Source organism: Parastagonospora nodorum, assembly GCF_000146915.1.
Source record: "Parastagonospora nodorum SN15 chromosome Unknown scaffold_2, whole genome shotgun sequence".
NCBI classification, from domain to species: domain Eukaryota; kingdom Fungi; phylum Ascomycota; class Dothideomycetes; order Pleosporales; family Phaeosphaeriaceae; genus Parastagonospora; species Parastagonospora nodorum.
The window spans coordinates 886,748-905,944 of NW_001884550.1; the positions used below are offsets into that span (position 1 = coordinate 886,748).

Consider the following 19,197-nt stretch of genomic DNA (forward strand, 5'->3'; position numbering starts at 1 on the left):
CGTCATTTGCCTGTGCGCGCCGTACCCGCGAGCTCGTCCCATCTTTCCGGCCCTAAAGCTTGCTTGCCAACGTGCGCGCAACCTCAACTCCAAGCTGCGTTTCATCATTTTCTGCGACTTGCCATTGCGCCCGCCCCACGCCAAAATTGACTTGTAGCTGCACATCTCCGCCGTCTTCTTCACACCCCACAGCAATGGCGCCCACCACAGACCCGGCCGTCAACGAGCTCAAGAGCACGGTCCACAAGCTCGAGCAGCGCATTGCCGAGCTCGAGGGCAGGTTATCGGGTCATGGCGGGGGTTCGTCGTCGGCACAGGAGAGCGTCAGGATGATTCTGATGGGGCCACCGGGAGCTGGTGAGCCGAAATGCTGAAGGAACATGGTGGGATGGATGCTGACAGTGTACAGGCAAGGGCACACAAGCACCACGCATCAAGGAAAAGTTCTGCGCGTGCCATCTTGTACGTCATACCACCAGGCACTCATGGGATTTGAGTTTCTTCAATTTCGAGATTCCGCGATGCTAATAGCGCCAGGCCACGGGAGACATGCTGCGCGCGCAAGTCGCAGCGAAGACGCCGCTCGGCCGGGAAGCCAAGAAGATCATGGACGCCGGAGGTCTTGTCAGCGACGAGATCATGGTCAACATGATCAAGACCGAGCTCGAGAACAACCAGGAGTGCGCAAAGGGGTACGTCAAGATTTCGGACATTGGTTATGGAGCATCACAATCGCATACTGACTTCACTGCAGCTTCATCCTCGACGGCTTCCCACGAACAGTCACCCAGGCCGAGAAGCTCGACGGCATGCTCGAAGCCACCCAGAAGCCCCTCCAGCACGCAGTTGAGCTCCAGATCGACGACCAGCTCCTCGTCTCGCGTATTACCGGTCGTCTGGTCCACCCCGCATCCGGCCGCTCATACCACAAGATTTTCAACCCACCCAAGGCCCCCATGACCGACGACGCGACTGGCGAGCCATTGATCCAGCGGTCCGACGACAACGAGGAGACCCTGAAGAAGCGTCTCTCGACATACCACGCCCAGACCAGCCCTGTTGTCGCATACTACCAGAAGACAGGCATCTGGAAGCCTGTCGATGCCAGCCAAGATCCCGGCCAGGTCTGGAAGAGCTTGCTCAAGATCTTTGACGACAAGGCATACGTCGCTGGACGGTCAGGCAGCCTCTTGAACAAGATCGGTCTCAAGAACTAAGCTTTCTTTTGTGACTGGAAGAGACAGAGGCCATGGTCATGTTTGGAACGCGCAAAAGTCATCTTCACGCCTTGGCACGAGGGAACGCATGTAGGTATTGGTTCAATGTATTTGTACAGAGGCATTCGGATCCGGTCGTTGGGGGGGTTTTGCGGGGATCTCACATGCGCTTTTCTTGATGTTCGTGGACTATACTGTATAAATCAGACAATCAAAGCTTCTGTGGGAATACAAACGTGGATCAAGACTTGAATTCTACAAACGCTGGTGAGTGATATGTCCTGGACGGTGCACTGTTTGAAAGTCTCGATGCATCATCCCCAGAACGTCAACGCTGTTCTGGACACGAGGGCGTTCAGTGGTTCCTCGGCGTTAGCCCTAGCCTCGACCTAAGCTCCGACGCATCATCATCTTTCATCCCCAAAGAAACCCACCCATTCGAACAAGTGTCCTCCACAACCCGGCTCCCACCCGCTCCCTCCCTTCACATCGCCGACCGTCGCACCAACCTTATCCCATAGTCGTGCAAGGAAGCGCATTCTGCGCGCCACACAACATGTCCAGCCGGTACGCGCAAACAAGCCCAGACAATGAAAGTCGTAGTCCTGGAGATGTTAACCAGACCCCAGATTCGGCAGAAACGACGCGCGCGACGACCTCTTCAGCTCCTACAACCGCAGCACCTCGCCCTCCAAATCCAAGCAAAAGCCTCGTTCACCCTACGGCGGCTCCGGTGGATACGGGTACACCTCGCCCTCCACCGACGCCGGCTTCGCTGCATACCCCAGCGCGTCGAACAGCAGTACTGGCAATTTGTATCCCGGTGGGAGTAGCTATGGCGTAGGGGGAGGCAATGAGACGTTCCGCTCCGCGACGCCGAATTCTCGCGGCCAGTACAGTTCGGCGGTGCTGGATGAGCTGGAGAGCCAGCATGATGATCAGCACGTGGGCATTTTGACGAGCAAGGTCAAGCAGCTGAAAGATGTACGTCTTTCGTCTCCATTCATGCTGCACTGGGCGATTGGAGCGCGTGCTAACACGCGTCTAGTTGACACACCTCATCGGCGACGAAATCCGCGACTCGACCTCCCTCGCCGAGAAAATGAACGACCAATTCGAGAACTCGCGGAATCGGCTCAAGGGCACCATGAATCGCATGTTGAGGATGGCGGAGAAGACGGGCGTGGGGTGGAAGGTTTGGTTGGGCTTCTTTGCGGCGGTTATTTTGCTGTTTTGGTGGGTTTGGTTGAGTTAGGGAAAGATTGGGATAATTAGGGGGATAGATGGCACGAGCGGGGGTGGCAGGAAACGGTGTATAGGCTGCATTGGCATTGCATTTGGCGAGGCGTTTTGGCGCATTCAAGATCAGAAGATGGGGCACATGTACCAACAGCATGGCATCGATATATCTTAGGGCGGCAGCATGGGATGTTTGGTACAATAATCCCCTCTATTGGACACATGGACTTCAGTACTAGACCATTATGCAGCATCAATGTGACCACTTCAGTGATTGTTTAAACAGCGCTAGACAAAACAACCACAGACGTTATCGTGACTCCAAATGACCCATCGACAGTATCGTATATTGCTTTTCTCAAGAAGAGAAGGAGTGCAAAGTTTGGAGGATCATGCGGGTTAAAAAGAGGAGACATTGGTGTTTCTGTTCGATTTCAGTAAACAGCACATCGCCCAATGGAAGTCTTCCGATACGTTTTTTTCGCCCAGAAGAATCTCATAATATGGTCGTGGTTTGTTTTCTAGTATTCCCCACTCTTGCAACTCGGGATTTTCATAGGGGATAGAGGTTGCAGTCTTTCGCGAGAGCAAGAGCACTCCAAAGTCAAAGTAACAATCATCGGCGGGTTTTTAGAATCAAGGGATATGGGTGAAGTGTCGAGGAGAGATCAGCAAGCACAAGGTGGAATATATAGCTCTCGGTGACAGTATCGGAGACTCAGGTCGATCAGCCCGGCTACTGGGTTTTTGGAAGTAAGAGTTTGGTGCTTAGACCAGAAGATGATAAATCTTTCCTTTTGTTCGTACTGACGCTCATGGTCATACTTATCGTATTCTTTGACAAGACAACATACATGTCAACGACTGGTTTTAGTTTTATAAGGGTCATAGAGAAGGTGAGTGGCGGAGCAGAGAGGTGTGAAGACCGTAAAGATATTCATACGCATATTGTACTTCGTTGTCCTTTTTCGAGAGTGTAGAAAACGCCCATAACGTCCAAGAGATCTTGCGTTTTTTCGGAACGAGTTCCAGACTCCATATATGACAGCAAGCCCAGCCAAGTCTTTCACATAGAAGTTAGCAAACCTGACTTTGGCGGTACTGCGGGCGAAGATGTCAAAGACACGGAGCATCGTCGAAACTGGCAAAGCTTACATGCCATCAGGTGGGCGAGAAGGCGTTGGTACCATGAAAGTTCTTCTTCTCTACTTTGGGGGTCGGGGAGGCATATATAGCATAAATAACGATGTACTGATCCTAAGTATCGCTTTTGTGTGGTGTCATTTTGGACAGAAAAGCAGACAGAGTGGACATGGTAAGCGTTTATGTTTATTTCCTGCTCAGAAGCTGGAGGCCCTCAAAGCTCATGGAAAAAACCCCCACTCGGACTTTGGGATACACATCGGTGACTGCCAGGTTTGTTTTACGAGGAAAATCTGGTGCGGATAGGTAACTTCAAGTCAAAGACAGGGACGACCCTCAACAATAATGGGCAGACTGCTCTTGACTTTTGGAATGCATACTTGGTGCTTTTGCGTCCAGAGAATTTAGACCTCTATCTCTTCTGATTCGAGTCTCTGCCACTCACATATGGATACGGCGAAGTGTTTTTGGACACGCTATCGGCAGGTCACATCGAGTCTTCACATCGAAATTTTGGAGTCGGCCAGATAGCTGATAGGTGCTATTCTCTCGGACGTTCAGGGAGAACATCATAGATGAAGGATCGAAAGCTTTTAGAGTTGTCAAGGAAGGCAAGCGGTGCAAGAAGGAAGACACAGCGTTGAGGTGGTTTTATAGCGAGAACTAGAACCCGCGACAGGGTCATGGTCATGCCAGTAATTATTTTTGAAATGCCTCAGCTTCGCAAATGTTCCATGCAACCCTGTCAAGATGTTTTTGGATAGGCGGCAGTAGTCATGCGCTGTTTGGTGGAGAGATTTGTTGCGAGTGGAGTAAGTTATGTCGTGAAGAAGAGAGACAGGCACCGCGACATGGGGTGCATAGTGAAGGTTCTTTGGACAAGACAGGAGCCATACCCTGCATACTCGGGCGTTTTTGGTGGAAGAGCAGAAAAGGCGGCCATGCCACGAAGTTCTTTAGGTTTTGTGGCCAATGAAGTAAGGAGATGTGTGGGAAGATAATATTGAACTGGAGATGAAGTTTTATACTCTAAGAGTTGGAGTATATGCTCCTCAAAGCGCCCTTTTTGAGCTCATGGTATTTTACGGCCAGCAACTGCTGCTTATGCCGAGCCCCCCACGGCGCCTGAACTACTAGCCACCACCCTAGCTTGGTGGTATTAAGCAAGATCCCAGTCCTGATCCTCCGTTCTGTATGTGTCAGACCCGAGTGAATACCGATGTTAAAATGCGCCAGACAGGATGGAGAGCCATACCACAGTTGTTCTTCTGCCACGCGTGACTGTTCTCCGATGGATAGGCTCACTGTCGAAATCTTCCCTTGGAAGGACACGCGCTGTAGATATGTCCGCTGCCCAGCTTCGATAGCGAGCCTCCAGATATGATTTTGTAGCCCTCATGGGCTCACCACGTTCGCGCTCACATCCTGCTCGGCGATAACGGCCTGTTGAATCCACCCTGCCTGTTCATGTACTGCCTAGCCTCCATGCGCTTCTCCCTCCTGATGCCGTAGTTCTTGTCATTGCCCGGCACCTTCTGGTTCTTCGTCGACTTGAAACCCGCAAAGCCCATCATCTTCTTCATCTCCCACGTGTCGTCGTCCATGTCCTCTGGCTTCTCCGCATCCTCCTTCATCTCGACATCGGGCGACTCTTCCTTCTTGGCAGCCGGTGCCGCCTTGACTGGTCCGCCACGTGCTTCGCGGGTGGGGAAGTCGGATCTGCGAGGGCCGCTGGGTGCTGATGCGCCGCCGCGGGAACCTCGTGGTGCATCGCGCGGGCCTCTGTCTTGGTCGCGATCCCCGCGGCCTCGTCCTCGTGGCTCACGTGTGCCGTCTTTCTCGCGGTCATTGCCACGAAAGGGCGATCTTGATCTGTAGCGGGGGTTGTCGCGTCGGCCACCACGTTCTCGTCGTGGGCTGCGCGATCGGTTGCGCCGCTCGCCGGGTGGGCCTCCTCCTTCGCGGTTGCGGTCTTCGCGTGGCTCGCGGCGGCTGTCTCGCTCGCGGTGACGGTCACGTGGGCGCTCGTTGTCGGACATTGTAGTGTTGTTGGTCGAGTGAGGATGGCGAGAAGCTGTGGCGCAATAAAGATGAATGAGACCTAGGTTGTGGGTCAGAGGATGACGCTAGTGCTTTGCGCAACCTTCCCAATGAGGAAAGTTCTCTCATGGTGTGGATCATAGGGACAGGTACTGGGGGCATGAGCAAGCGCCTCACCTAGTCTCCAAACTGCCTTGCACATATGCGGCACGACGTGGCAAGTCACAATATGACAAGCCATCACAGCGTGAACCAAACATTTTCAGACCTTTCCTTGTGATTCGCTATGGACAGACGATTCATGCAGCGAACGTACGCAACATGCAACAAAAATACACCAAGAGTGCCCAAGAATCCTCAGAAACCATCACTATTCTTTTCGTAACGCCAACCATGCAGGGTATATCCAGACCTTTCAGTTTCGCAGACTACCAACAGAACCTTTGCACACCACGGACCGCGCATCTCATGCTTATATCTCATCCTCTTCCTCGTCAAAATCATCCTCCTCACCCATGTCGTACAAGATGCGACCTCCCTCGCCGCCCTCGCCCTTCTGTGCATCAAAGTACGGGAGCACGACACCCTCACGGGCCTGCTTCTGCTTCTCGGTAAGACCAAGGTTGAACGTCGATTCCATGTCGTCAGCGGCGGCATTGACGAAGCCAACCACCTCCTTACTGGCATACGCTGGAACCAGTTCAAGAAGTGTGACAAACTCCTCCTTCAGCTTACCAACAACCATGCCGGCAGTGGGCGCGCTGTAGTCGGTGGCGCGCGCCTCACGAAGGAAGTAAGTCTCGCCCTCGGGGCGACCTGACTTTCGGCGAAACTCAGCTTCGAGTACGATGCCTTGGTAGTCGTTGGCGTCGAGACACTGGACGATACCTTCAGCGCCTTGAAGGAGACCAAAGGTGGGCTCAGGAAGGCTGCGCTCTCTGGCGGCCTTTGCTGCGAGGACATGGGCAAATGACTTGCAGACGATGACAGATGTGGCCATGTACTTGAGTAGCTCGAGCGGCTGTGGAGCGTATGCATTCTGCGCATCCTGCGTGGGAAGCATGTCCTGGTGGTAGACTCCGACCAGTGTCGATGCATACTTGTTTGCGACAAGGTTGAATAGCTCGCCTATGTCAATTCCCTCTACCTCAAGAAGGTCGGAAAGGGAGTCTACAACGACAAGGCTCTCTTTGGCCAGCTCTAAGGCGTTGCGGAGATCTTGCATGATCTGTTTGCCGCTAGTCGCAGCATAGGCGGGGATGTTCTGAATGGCGGGATCGTACTCGGTGGCCTCAAAGGACACCACGATGACGTGAATGTTGCGTGACAGGGCGCGGCGCATCATCTCGTGGACGAAGGGCATAGCGCGTTGGTTAAGGTCGTCGAGGACCAGAGTGAAGGGGGATACATTGTTGCGTAAGCACAGAACTCGCATCATCAGATGGATAGAGTGGCGATGATGCTGCTCTGGAGTAGAGATTGCCATCTTCCTGGCGGGTTGCCAATCGGCTGCAGGTTTGCGCCTCTGTGTCCGGATACCGTAAGTGTCGTAGTTGTCTTCCACAATCCAACCTTTAATCTCTGCAGGTCGAAATCTGCGTTGACTCCTGATGAGTGCTTTGCGCTCGATACACTGGTGTATGGAGATAAGCCAATCTGGAATGCAACCGAACTCGTTGTGTACTTCCTCCCAAAGGTTTGGAGTGCTGAAGATTTGTGCCCACTCTGCTTCGGAGCAGTCTTTTGCATTGAACATATTGTTAGAGTCGTGATTTCAGAGCTTGACTAACGTAGAGATTGAAGGGATTGGATATAAGTGGAAGATTGAGAGGAAAGCAAGAAGTGTGAAGTAGATGGTGGTTCGAGTAGTAAGAAAACTTGCTGAAGGACGGGCGCGAGACTTCTGAATATCAGGGGGCTGGCAGGAGCCAAAGGGGCTGGGAGCAGGCCTAATGAGAGGAATGACGCATAGAGTGTACATACCTTTTCTTCTGTGAGGTGAAAGGACCTGCGAAACCTCGCTAGCAATCACGGTGCGAGGTATGTCAGATTTTGATGTTGGAGCCAGTGAGCTACTCCATTCCTTGAAGTATTGTTACATGTATCCAGTCAGTTATACAAGGTCTTGTTGGGGGATCTTGACATTTCTGCTGGCGTGGGGTCGTGGTAGTGAGGTGAGTAGTGAATGGTCTATTCGGTTTTGGTGCGCACTAGCACACATTGGGCTACGCTAGCGCATCCCGGATTTAGGCACTTGCATATCCGCCCCACTGCTTCATCGCGCATGCGGGCGAAGCTATCATCTAAGGTACATATGTCGTCGTGAAGCGCCACTATGCGTGTGTGCAATCTCATCTCATCATGACAAGTGCCACGCCATCGTCGTCAAAGCCAGCTCGCCCACGATCCCCGCACTTTCCTCCACACAACGCTCCACGTGTATGGTTCATCACCAGGGGTGTATCCCCAATCGCCATCGCATTAGCAAGGCAGGTACTTGAGCATGGCGATTATGTAGTAGCTGGTGTTGTGCCTACAGAGTTCGAGAAAAAAGAAGGCCAAAGCGAAGACTTTCGCAATTTCCTCGAGGAAGTGAAGAGGACTGACAGATGGCGTGAACGATTGCGAGTAGTTGGTCTGGATGCAAGAGTCGTTGGTCAATGTCAGGCAGCGGTTGCAGAAGCAGTCGAAGCTTTTGGGCGTATCGATGTGCTCTTGTGTGCGGCTAGCGAAGGTAAACCCTGCTCCTTCCCGTCGTAGCAAGCTTAGCTGATGCTGGATTACAGCTGTGATCGGTGCTGTAGAAGAGTTGGCTCAAAGCAATCGCACTGTAAGCTTGGTGGACGAGATCTTCGAGATCAACTTCTTTGCCAATGTCAACATCATCAAAGCCATCTTGCCAGTAATGCGAGAACGGAAGAACGGTCATATCATAGTCATAACTGGCATAAGTAAGCTGCTTTCAAACTCTATACCTCGCAGTACTAATCATGCATAGCCGGCCATCTTGGCACACCAGGACTGGGCATGTACTGTTCCTCGCAGTGGGCGACCGAAGGATACTGCGACGTAGGTAATCCATCTTCAGTCTCCATGCTTTCGTTAACGATGTGCAGAGTCTCGCGTATGAAATCGCCCCTTTCAACGTCAAGATGTCTATAGTGCAAGCCAACATGGAAGTCAATGTGTTGACCAACCGCATCACTTCAGTACCACCCATGGCCGAGTACCTGCAAGAAGAGAACCCTGCTCCCCTCGCACGCGAAATCTTCTCTGGACTTCTGGACAAGTTGGAGCGCATCGAGAACCCACGCCCAGGTTTCGATGCTAGATCCCCGGACAGCGAAACCACCACTACCCCGGATGCTGGCATGGATGAGCCTACTATGGGCGATCTGCTCAGCTCGGACAGAGTAACATCGTTGTATGCGCCGTTGCCGTCAGCTGTCAAGAGTTCGTTGATCGCCGAAACAGTTCATGCATTGACTGCGATTGGTGGACATGATAATCCACCGGCGAGGCATATCGTTGGTACAGAGGGTGTCACGGCCGTTAAGGAGAAGCTGAAGACAACAAGCGAGGAGCTGGAGGACTTCATCGAAGTCAGTAATGCCGTGGACATTGCAAAGATGGATCACGACACTATGAGTTCGATGGGTTTTGATCTTAACATGATGTAATGCTTACATTACTCACGAACTTGAGGCCACTAGGCAGCAGCAAAATTCGTGCCTGCTCCGCATCTGCGGCTTGAACCGATAGTCTTTAGAGGTGTACTTAACATAAGTTTCTAGAGGAGCCTGCACATATATGCAGGTGCAAGATGCTCTGCCTATCTCTATAGAGGTCTTTGAAAATATACAGGCTACCTCTTCACCTCTTCTCGTAAGGAAAAGGCGGGCATAAATTTTGCCTGCGCCTGGTGAGGCTAGCATGTTCGCACAGCAAGAATGAAACAAAATGGAGATATGAATGGAGCAATAGCCCCTTCTTAACAACATAAAAAACAGGGCTCCCATCATCTCAAGTCAACGCTCATTCCTTCAAGTTCCGCGACGCATAGCGTTAATTGCAACTCCCTCTCCATCAATCTAGACTCAAACAAGTACATCCCGACCCAACCCCACGAGTCGGTATCTCGCACCGCACGGATGGCAATCTCGATATCCATCGATCTGGTTGAAAGCCCAGCCAAATGTCTTACTTGTCGTGCTTCAACCAAGTTTCTGTCAAGCGTGGTAATGTACGCATGTGCCCGCCCGAACGGAAGACCATTGTGAAATCCCTGCCTAAAGCGTAACTCGTTCGTAGCCTCAGCACCATCTCTATAAGCATAGGCTGCAGCGGACCCGTCATCAGCCGATCGAGTTCCCAGCATGTTGTCGTAAGCGTCGTCGTAGCGGATGGGTTCGGTATTGCGTTCTGGTGAGGACACGGACACGCGGCGGGCATCGCGAAACCCTCCCGTTTCGAGTAGATGTTGGATACGAGCATCGACGTTTTGAAAAATGGCAGCTCGGGGTAGTGGACGTGGTCGCGGGCCATAGACTGGTTGGGGAGCGCCTTGTAGGACTATTCCATGAGTCTCTAGAATCGCGACAACGGCTAACCTGTAACAGTCCAACATCATGGCCAGCACCCATTGAGTCTCTGGATATGACGAAGGAAAACGCAGTGCTCTTGTCACTTGGTTCATGTTGGAACGCAGCGCTTCAACATCTCGCACGGGGGAAAGGAACTCGAATCTATAGATCGTGTGTGTCGCATGGATATTGCTTCTAGCTGTTCCATTATGAACGCTATCGGTGCGAACAACGACCGGTTGGAGACTTTGAGGATTGGTAGAATTGCTGTCAATATCGATGGTGTCATTTGGAGTGCTGCAATCTGGAGTGTTGCTGTTTACGCCGGGATGAGGGAAAGGTATGTCGATGGTAAATGCCATTGTTGAATATCCACGGATTGGAGCACAGATATCGAGTAAAGAAAGTGATTGTTGTAGCGAGATGCCGCAATAGTAATGGGTTGCGTATGCTTGTATGTATGAGCGAAAGAGAACGGATCCTGAGTGCCTGGCCTGAAAACAGATGCATAGCTTTCACAACGATTTGAGGCAGTGGCGTAAGGCCTTCAAAACGAGCAGTTGTGATATCATGTATGCGCCTGGAGGATGTCGCGGCCGCCAACGCCACTCTTGTTGCACCTTCCTTCCTTTCCGGCGTCACCTCATACCAGTTGGCAAAAGACAGTCAAGAAGCACGCATCGCCGCCGGAGCAGCCATAAATCCGAAGCCAGTGGTATTGCCTACGCCGGTGTCTTTTAGCCTAGACTGATCCGCCTTCCATCAAGTGTAGACATGTTGCCATCGTCCCAAAATTCCCCATGGTTCTGGTCTATCCAAAATCATTCGCAGTACCTTAGCGTCCAATTCGCTGGTATCAAGACCAGCCAGCGCTCTTGCTTGACGCATATAGATAACGCGAGCGTTGGTCCAGTAGACATCGGGAAAGATCCAACGGATCCTACTGTTGACTAAGGTGCCATCTGGCCTCATTCTGAAAATCGGTTGTGTGATGTCGCTCATAAGGCCGTGCTTTGGGGGACTTTGAGTTTAGGAAGGTGAGTGTGGGCTAAAGAATACGGAGTTGAAAAGAGCTATAGCTTTCTGGAATGTTTGTCGTGGGTACGGGAAAACATTGTTACCAACATATGGGCAGACTGCTCATTTGGCTTTGAGCGATCAAACCGACCGCACATTCGACATTGCAAAAATCCTCAAAGATGCTTTCAAGTGGAATAAAGAAGGCATGTCCGGCACAGGCGACCAGTGGACGCCTTATTTCGAGTTTCCATTGGTTCTGAAAGCTCTCCCAGCGGGTGACGCAGACGAGGAAATCAGCATGCCGTGGTTCCACACCACCGACCAGAAATTGATGCATTACAACATGCACAATTTCCTCGTCTCAATTGTCGCCTATGCTGTTGTGCCCGAACCAGACGTCCTCGAAATCTGGAGAGGCGCATTTGTTCAGCATGCACTAGATTCGAGATCTGGGCAAGTAGACGACCAGTACAATTCAAACCTCGGACAGGTAGCGTATGACAACATGACGCTTCACAAGTCGGACACCGAACTTCTGGCCTCGTTTGCCTTCAAAGATGGGCCATTCGCCCAGCGCGTTGTGGTGCGGCATCTGTCTGGCAGTTTGCCATCTCGTACCTATCCAATCAGGCGGGCGCTCCTGGTGCCCCTTGGGCCATTCATTGCGATTCCTTTCATTATTATCAATGAGTTCATTGAGGCACTTGGGGCGATTTTGAGTTACACACTGGTCCTGGTAAGTCTTCTTGCCGCGTTGGCTGGCTATCGCAAATTCCGGATATCGAGGTGGAGGCAGAGCGATAGCAGAAGCCGATCAATGAATATTTGGGGCCCTACAGGCCCGGTCGAACCAACGAAACAGCGCGACTGGCTGAATGAGGAGAAAGATATAGGCTTGCAGCGCCCAAAGACGATGCGAGTAGGAAGAAGTTGGAGAAATTGACATTTGGAAGCTTTGCTATTATTGAGTCGAGAAAATAAACTTGTGAAACACCCCACGTTGCATTCATCATTCCGGTGCCCTCTGACCTCGTGTCTGTTTTTGACCAGCTAACGGCGCCAGTGAGTTTCTCTGGGAGCACAGCGTTAGCACATGCATGGGCAGCGGAGAAAGGGCGCATTCAGCCGCAAAGGGAGACCGCTGCATGCTTTAGTAACCATGGAATTCAGGCAGTTAGCCGGTGAGCCATTTCGTGAATAGGTACTCGGTAGTGAACTAATCAACGCGGGGTGCACTAGCCGAGCCATGGCGGTTGAAAGATTCCAAGGTTCGCAATAGACTTGCACGTGACGGGCCGGGATCAGCAGGCTCGAACTTCCTTCATCCTATGGGGAATGCGCAATTACTGACAGCAAGTGAGGACAGCAGGGCCAAGAAGGCTCGTGGCACATGCAAAGGCTACGGAAAATGGTTAGTAGGGCCTGGCCGTTACATGGCTTATCCATATGCATGCAATGATTTCGTGCTCAGACCCAGCTCGGCAACTAGGCCGGACCCTGGGAGCTCTGAAAAGTTCCTCTCCCGCAGTTGACGCAGCGCTCGATTGATTTCACCACCATGCTTCCCAATTCTTGAGACACTGCTCTACCAGCGCCCACTCGGCGACTAGGCCCCAAAACGTTCACTCTGCGTCTTGCGCGCACACGACCCTGAACATCCTTTCACCTTTGTACCATCTAGAGGCTTGACTGAAAGACCCCACCACTTTCATCATGGTTCGCAACATCGTCGTCCTGGGTGGGAGCTCTCACCCGCAGCTCACCGAGTATGTTGCGACAGCAAAGGAACTCCTCCGGCATCCCGCTGACCAGCGCGCAGGACCATCTGCAACCACCTCGGCATACCACCTGCCAAGGTGCTGCTTGACAAGTTCAAGGGCGGTGAGACGCGTGTAGAGATCGAAGAGAGCGTCCGTGGAAAGGATGTCTTCATCATCCAGTCTGGTGGAGGCAAAGGTATGCTTCCTCCTTTTCGTTCGACGCGTCCTGTGTTCTGCTGGGCCTTGCTTGGGGTAGCATCCGTCCTCTCGCAAACTTGATGCCGGAAACGGCTTCCACCCATTCTGAAGTGACGACGCTAACTTCACGCGCAGTCAACGATCACTTGATGGAGTACGCCCATCCTCACGATGGAGTTGTATGAAGTACCTGACCGTCTCTTAGACTCCTCATTACCATCTCGGCATGTCGCACTGCCTCTGCGAAGCGCATCACCGCCGTTCTCCCTCTCTTTCCCTACTCCCGCCAGTCTGATATCCCGTACAACAAGACTGGTGCGCCTCTCTCCAAAGTCCCAGGCTCGCGGTCCAGAACTGGCACATACACCTTCGACTCTCGGCCGCAGACCCCACATCCCGGACAGCCTGAGAGCGCGGGTATGACCAATGGCGCTACTGCTCTCCACCACCAGCTCAGTAAGATGAAGATGGACGAGCGCGCCGGAGGTGGTCCTACTTCCAATCCTGTCAGCCCCGTCAAAACCAACGGCATCAAGCGCAGCGACACCGGCGACTCCAAGTCAGACAAGAACGGCTATTTTGAGAAAGATCACGGTGCGAACGGCAGCCCCGTCATTAACGGTCTCTCGCGACAGTCCACGACCAAGCCACCTGCTTTCGAACCCCAGGTCGGGTATCGCCAGTGGGTTGCTCAGGCTGGTACACTCATTGCCGACCTTCTGACCTGCGCCGGCGCGGATCACGTCATTACTATGGATCTTCATGGTACGCAGTATACTCGAGTTGTGCATCAAGTCTTGCTAACAAACTGCAGATCCCCAGTATCAGGGCTTCTTCGATATCCCCGTGGACAACCTCTACGGGCGCCATCTGCTCCGCAAATACATCCAGTTTAATGTTCCCAACTACCTGGATGCCGTCGTGGTCAGTCCCGACGCTGGGGGTGCCAAACGTGCGACCGCTATTGCAGATGCGCTCGGCATGCCCTTCGCGCTCATCCACAAGGAACGCCGCCCCACGCAGATCAACGACCGGCAAAATGCTACCATGATGTTGGTCGGAGACGTCGCAAACCGCACCACCATTCTCGTTGACGATCTCGCCGACACATCGAACACGATCACCCGTGCCGCGAAGCTGCTGAAGAAGGAAGGTGCGACGGAGGTCTATGCGCTCATCACGCACGGCATTCTGAGCGGTGACGCGATCGATCGCATCAACGCTAGCGCCCTCGACAAAGTGGTTGTGACCAACACAGTCGACCAGGCTGATCACAAGGCACGATGCCCCAAGTTGGAAGTGCTGGAGGTGGGCAATGTGTTCGCTGAGGCAATTCGACGTGTCCACCACGGCGAGAGCATCAGCGTGCTGTTTGACTACAGCTAGTGGCTGGGCTAAACCTGTGCTTGCTTTCCCATGTCGAGTGTTTTCGGGCCGATGGTCAATGTATCGCTGTGAATATCCCTCACACCGACTGAAAAAGAAAGAATAGAAAAATTAGAGGCGTTTGGCGGGTGGTTTATTCATGGGGCACATTGGGTCGTTCTTACCAACTTTGTACACTCAGCAATGCTATGTGCTGTACTGCATCCAGTGTCTTGTCTTCAATATCTGCTGAGAAGTGGCTTGTTGACGGACCTGCTTGTATATTATCTACTACACATCAATTGCAAACTTGCATGGCTGCATTGGGTGGCGTTGAATGGTGCAGAATCCTTCAAAAGTTTGAATCGAGAAATTTTTGTTCACTGGGCGTATGCAATCAGGTGCATGTGATTGTAGTATCTTTGAAATTGCGTGTCAAGAAGTCTCAGCATTCAAATGCAGTCACTAATTCGTGCGCGTAGTTCACACAAATCTTCAGAGTTCTTAGGACCTGTGTCTATTCACACCCACGACAGCGCTTCTCCATGCCTCTAATATAGTTTCTCCAAGGTATACGCAGCTACATCAGTATCCATTGCGAAGTCAAAAGCTCAGTGAAAGGCTTCAGCTTGGTTAATCACAGTCACGGTCAAGCGGCAAATCAGGCAGGATCTCGAGAATATGCATTATTATACTACCCGTCTAGAGGGGAATGAGTCAACTACTCTCCAGCGAGTGTTGTGGGTATCGAATAGCAAACGCCAAGTCCCAACGTCCTTGGGCCTAAAGCCGCCGAAGCTGTGCAAACGAAAAGAAAATGGTGGCCATGCCTCCCCAGCTAGGAAATAAAAACACTTTTTAAACGCCGATAGGGTGTGCTGGACATCGCCAGCACCCTGATGCAATGCAACGTAGTCGTAATAGTCATGCCTGAGTCTAGACAGGGCTCAGCTCCTCCTCCTCCGAGGCGTAAGTGTAGGTTGGGTCAGGCCACACGTTGGTGGCAGCAGCAGCCTTCCACTCATCGGAGTTGGTAAGGGCGTGCACTCCAGCCCAGTCTTCGGAGGTGAGGTCCAGGTCCTCCGCATCCGGCATGTCGTCGAACATGTTTGTAGGTACCAAGGGCGTACCCGTCAGGAAGGAGGGGTTGCCAGCATCAGACAGGACACTGGGCGAAGGGACGAAAGCCTCACGCAGACGGCTAGGCTTAGCAGGGGTGTGCTTCATCAACTTCTGACGCTGGCGCTCAATCTCATCCTTGGGCTGCTCTGTGGTAGCGGAGGGAGCTTCAGCGGCGGCAGGTGTTCCGGCAGCTGGACCTCCAGGAAGGGGAGCATGAGCAGGGACAGGAGCTGGGGGCGGCGGCTGAGTCCAGAGAGGAGAGGCCGTGTTGTCGGCATCAGAGGTCTCGCCTTCAAGAATGGTTGACTCGTCTTCCGACTCTTCCGAACCATAGTCGAGGCCGAATGATCCTTGCGATGGGTTATGGGTGTTGGTAGCTTCCTTAGTCGCCTCTTCAACCATTTCATGTTCGTCGGCTTGGAATTCTGCGGAGGCTCCATGTCCGCGCAGCTCCTTAAAGATGTTGCTGCCGGACTGGTGGGGCGGTGAGGATGTGAAGATTGGGGAAGGCTCAACCGAGCGACGAGGGTGTAAGTCCATGAGAGATGCAGAGTGGCCATGACTGTCATGGAGTGGCTCCGTGGCACGGTCCATATCGTTCAAAGACAGCGTATCGTCAAGACCCATGGAGACCTCATGGCTGGCCTTCATCCTCTTTTTCATGGGTTGTTCCTGCTCTGAGATGATCTCTAGCACGACTGCCCAGACTGGGACGATGTCCTCATCATCGAGGTGGCCGAGTGGATCACCGAAGCCAGATTCCCAAGGCTTGCTGGAGGGAAGCTGCTCCAAGTCCTGTAAACGGACGGGTTTCTCGAGACGCTGGCGCATGACAGGAAAGTCCAAGTAGTTCTTTAGGGTGGGGATCATGTGCTTTGCCCACTCCTGTGCCTTGGCCATGTCGCCGGGCTCAACACCCTTGGTGAGCAACTGGAGCATCAGGTTCCGCTTTTGCTTCCTAGGGCGCACTTGCCTACGTTCGCCAACAGGTGTAGGTGGGGTGGAAAGCAGCTCGGTGAAGCTGTCTGGAGGCGGAGCACGCGATGTAGATGATGGGGCAGGAGAAGGTTGCGCTGGGGTCGGGGTTGACCATCCAATCCTCGACTTGATCGCAGATATTGACCGAGTGAGGAATGATGGTTTGCTGATGGTGCGCACAGGCGTTGCCTCGGCAGCTTTGCGAGCAGTTTCACTCTCGGTGGTTTGTTGTTCGGGTCGTTGTGACGACTGCATTTCTACGTCGCTTTCGTCGTCGGAGTCGGGTGATATGGTGTGTGTCTCTTGCGCAGAAGTCGTAACGTGGTCGAGGAGGTCAAAGGCTTCGGCATTGCCTTCGCCATACCTGTCGTTCATGCCGAATGTCTCGATTTCTAGTCGTACTTCGTTAGCTGGGGACCAATAGCTCTGAGGTAGATACGTAGGCGGCGAAGGCGGTAGACAGTGCTTCAATCGTGCAATCTCCGAGTCCCTTGCCCATTTGTAGCCCTTCAGCTCGATGTTGTCTCCTTGAAGTCTGAAGTTCCTGGCCTGAACAGCTTTGAGTTGCTCTCGGAGATAGTAATTCTCCTCGCGCAGTTGTGCCTCTAGAGGAGTGTCTGTAGAGACGTGTCCTGTGAACTGGGGGTAGGATACAAACTTGGTATCTACATCGGCTGAGACTCTGACCCAGGTAGGCACATGAGTGGCATAGGTTGAGGGTGAGGGAGAGACATAGGGAGAGCCGGGCTCGTCGTGCGGAGAAGCAGACTCGCGATGCGGCGTGACAGGATTGCCTTCGGAGAACGTTGCAGTATCATCCTGATGGCAGGTGAAAGCTTCGTGCATATAGGCATCATCGTTCAGAAATGCGAACGAATCGTTGAGACGAGGAGAAGAGCCAACAGGAACAGACTCGATGTGCTTAGAAACGGCAACGGAATTGATGTGCTCAGGAACGGCAACAGAATCAATGTGCTCAGGAACTGCAACGGAATCGTTCTGCTGACCAACAGCATCGGAATCGTTGACTGCTCCATTGGGGGCGTGAATAGGAGGGGGGGTAGGGTAAATGAGAGAGAGCGACTTGCGCTGGTTACCTTTAAACAGGCTATTAGTGTGTTCAGAAGGGGGAAAGAAGAAACTTGTTGCATACTCTGTGTGAAGAAGATTCCCTCGTCATCGTTGCTCTCGTCCTGTGCAGGCGTGGCCGGCTGCTCAGGCGTGGCACTGCGGCCAATCTTGTCGTAGTGTGACGCGCCATACTTTCGCTTTGTCTTGAGGGGGGTTGCCTTGACTACTGGGTCTTTTGCGCTGGACGCGGACGCTTGCTGCTGGATGTCCTCGAGAGACTTGAGCGGTGAGTCGGTCTGCTTCGATCGCGTGCGCCTCACCGCAGCCATTGTCGTCGTCGCTGCTACACTCTTAGACGTAGTCGTGGTCGCGACAGCTGTGGCCTTCGTGGTGGTGACTGTGGGAGCTGCTGTCTTCGCGGCTGAAGGGGTGCGAGCGGTGACCTTGCGGCGGCTAGTCTTCTTTACGGTAACAGGCGCTTCATCGACTTCTTGCTCCGTCGAAGCAGCAGGCGCAGCGTGCGATTGCTGAGCAGGCTCGGCGGCCTTGCGGCGCGTCACAACCATCGCGAATGGTAGCTGAGGGTGAAATCAGTTGGAGCGACGCGCAGCAGCCGCGAGGGACTTACGGGCACAAGCTGTGCAATTGCAAGTTTCAATGGGTCGTGGGTACAATGCGATATGAGTTACGACCAATTCGAAGTGGTTTTGGGTGAATCGCAATGTAACTCGAGCTGTGTCGAGAAGTAATGCAGACAGGCGCGACCTTTGTTGCTTATCGGGCCGGCTTGGCGTCCTGTGATTACTTAAGCCAATCTTGTAGCATCAACAATGCGCGAACGGCTGGTGTGTGCGGGGTATCCTAGCAACCATTTGCTCGGTATTGCTAGAATCGTCTTCATGAATGTTTTTGTGAGTCACACATATCTCGTTGATGAAATACGAACTCGCACCTGCCAGAAATCTAACTCATCTGGCTTTCTTCTCGAAATAGTTAGGGTCCCTCTCCTTCTCATCTCAACGATTCATTTGCAGCGCTGTCAACAAGCCGTACTACAGTAAGCTCCATTACAGCTTACAGCTTATACAAGCTGTGGGTAGCAGAGGGTAAGTAGGTAGGTCCTATAGTGATACTAGTAATCACTCAGGAGTTATAGGACCAGGTACATTAATTACGGTTCAGCATATATAGGAGAACTAGCCAAAGGCTCAATTGAGGTTAGCTAATACATCTCTAATCTAATATATAGTTGTAGATGTCGGTCTCACCGCGCAGCAGTCCTGAAGGGCTAGTATCTATCCCGAAGGGACTATCTAATTCGCCCCTACTAGAATATCTAACTCTAGAAGAAAAATATCCTCTATAGCCCTTGCTGTTGCCGTGCAAAGACAACGTTTTTCGTCTATACCTATAGTTTTAATATTCCTTGCTATTAATTAGAGTAGTTAGAGCGTCTTACGT

The 19,197-nt window shown here is 52.5% G+C and overlaps 10 protein-coding genes across 10 annotated transcripts; 6 read left to right on the forward strand and 4 right to left on the reverse strand.

The window, feature by feature from the left end:
* Positions 1 to 70: 70 nt before the first annotated feature.
* On the forward strand, positions 71 to 1,452 carry SNOG_01479 (hypothetical protein). Its single transcript, XM_001792065.1, has 4 exons — positions 71 to 357; positions 410 to 462; positions 538 to 692; positions 755 to 1,452. Exons 1-4 carry the CDS (start codon positions 195 to 197, stop codon positions 1,215 to 1,217), a joined length of 834 nt encoding a protein of 277 aa, XP_001792117.1. The 5' UTR covers positions 71 to 194; the 3' UTR covers positions 1,218 to 1,452.
* Positions 1,453 to 1,773: 321 nt separating this feature from the next.
* On the forward strand, positions 1,774 to 2,472 carry SNOG_01480 (hypothetical protein; the record flags this gene model as incomplete). Its single annotated transcript, XM_001792066.1, has 3 exons — positions 1,774 to 1,784; positions 1,847 to 2,201; positions 2,266 to 2,472. 3 exons carry the CDS (start codon positions 1,774 to 1,776, stop codon positions 2,470 to 2,472), a joined length of 573 nt encoding a protein of 190 aa, XP_001792118.1.
* Positions 2,473 to 5,017: 2,545 nt separating this feature from the next.
* Positions 5,018 to 5,638, reverse strand: SNOG_01481 (hypothetical protein; the record flags this gene model as incomplete). Its single annotated transcript, XM_001792067.1, has 1 exon — positions 5,018 to 5,638. The coding sequence occupies one exon, from the start codon at positions 5,636 to 5,638 to the stop codon at positions 5,018 to 5,020; it is 621 nt and encodes a 206-aa protein (XP_001792119.1).
* A 473-nt stretch (positions 5,639 to 6,111) lies between these two features.
* On the reverse strand, positions 6,112 to 7,395 carry SNOG_01482 (hypothetical protein; the record flags this gene model as incomplete). Its single annotated transcript, XM_001792068.1, has 1 exon — positions 6,112 to 7,395. One exon carries the CDS (start codon positions 7,393 to 7,395, stop codon positions 6,112 to 6,114), a length of 1,284 nt encoding a protein of 427 aa, XP_001792120.1.
* Positions 7,396 to 8,000: 605 nt separating this feature from the next.
* Positions 8,001 to 9,319, forward strand: SNOG_01483 (hypothetical protein; the record flags this gene model as incomplete). Its single annotated transcript, XM_001792069.1, has 4 exons — positions 8,001 to 8,358; positions 8,426 to 8,590; positions 8,638 to 8,708; positions 8,756 to 9,319. 4 exons carry the CDS (start codon positions 8,001 to 8,003, stop codon positions 9,317 to 9,319), a joined length of 1,158 nt encoding a protein of 385 aa, XP_001792121.1.
* Positions 9,320 to 9,657: 338 nt separating this feature from the next.
* Positions 9,658 to 10,584, reverse strand: SNOG_01484 (hypothetical protein; the record flags this gene model as incomplete). The annotated part of the gene is made up of 1 exon (XM_001792070.1): positions 9,658 to 10,584. The coding sequence occupies one exon, from the start codon at positions 10,582 to 10,584 to the stop codon at positions 9,658 to 9,660; it is 927 nt and encodes a 308-aa protein (XP_001792122.1).
* Positions 10,585 to 10,996: 412 nt separating this feature from the next.
* SNOG_01485 (hypothetical protein) lies at positions 10,997 to 11,176 on the forward strand (the record flags this gene model as incomplete). The annotated part of the gene is made up of 2 exons (XM_001792071.1): positions 10,997 to 11,075; positions 11,115 to 11,176. 2 exons carry the CDS (start codon positions 10,997 to 10,999, stop codon positions 11,174 to 11,176), a joined length of 141 nt encoding a protein of 46 aa, XP_001792123.1.
* Positions 11,177 to 11,447: 271 nt separating this feature from the next.
* SNOG_01486 (hypothetical protein) lies at positions 11,448 to 11,932 on the forward strand (the record flags this gene model as incomplete). Its single annotated transcript, XM_001792072.1, has 2 exons — positions 11,448 to 11,825; positions 11,846 to 11,932. The coding sequence occupies 2 exons, from the start codon at positions 11,448 to 11,450 to the stop codon at positions 11,930 to 11,932; spliced, it is 465 nt and encodes a 154-aa protein (XP_001792124.1).
* Positions 11,933 to 12,955: 1,023 nt separating this feature from the next.
* SNOG_01487 (hypothetical protein) lies at positions 12,956 to 14,586 on the forward strand (the record flags this gene model as incomplete). Its single annotated transcript, XM_001792073.1, has 5 exons — positions 12,956 to 13,008; positions 13,062 to 13,198; positions 13,336 to 13,379; positions 13,449 to 13,965; positions 14,015 to 14,586. 5 exons carry the CDS (start codon positions 12,956 to 12,958, stop codon positions 14,584 to 14,586), a joined length of 1,323 nt encoding a protein of 440 aa, XP_001792125.1.
* A 915-nt stretch (positions 14,587 to 15,501) lies between these two features.
* SNOG_01488 (hypothetical protein) lies at positions 15,502 to 18,302 on the reverse strand (the record flags this gene model as incomplete). The annotated part of the gene is made up of 2 exons (XM_001792074.1): positions 15,502 to 17,762; positions 17,819 to 18,302. The coding sequence occupies 2 exons, from the start codon at positions 18,300 to 18,302 to the stop codon at positions 15,502 to 15,504; spliced, it is 2,745 nt and encodes a 914-aa protein (XP_001792126.1).
* Positions 18,303 to 19,197: the final 895 nt, after the last annotated feature.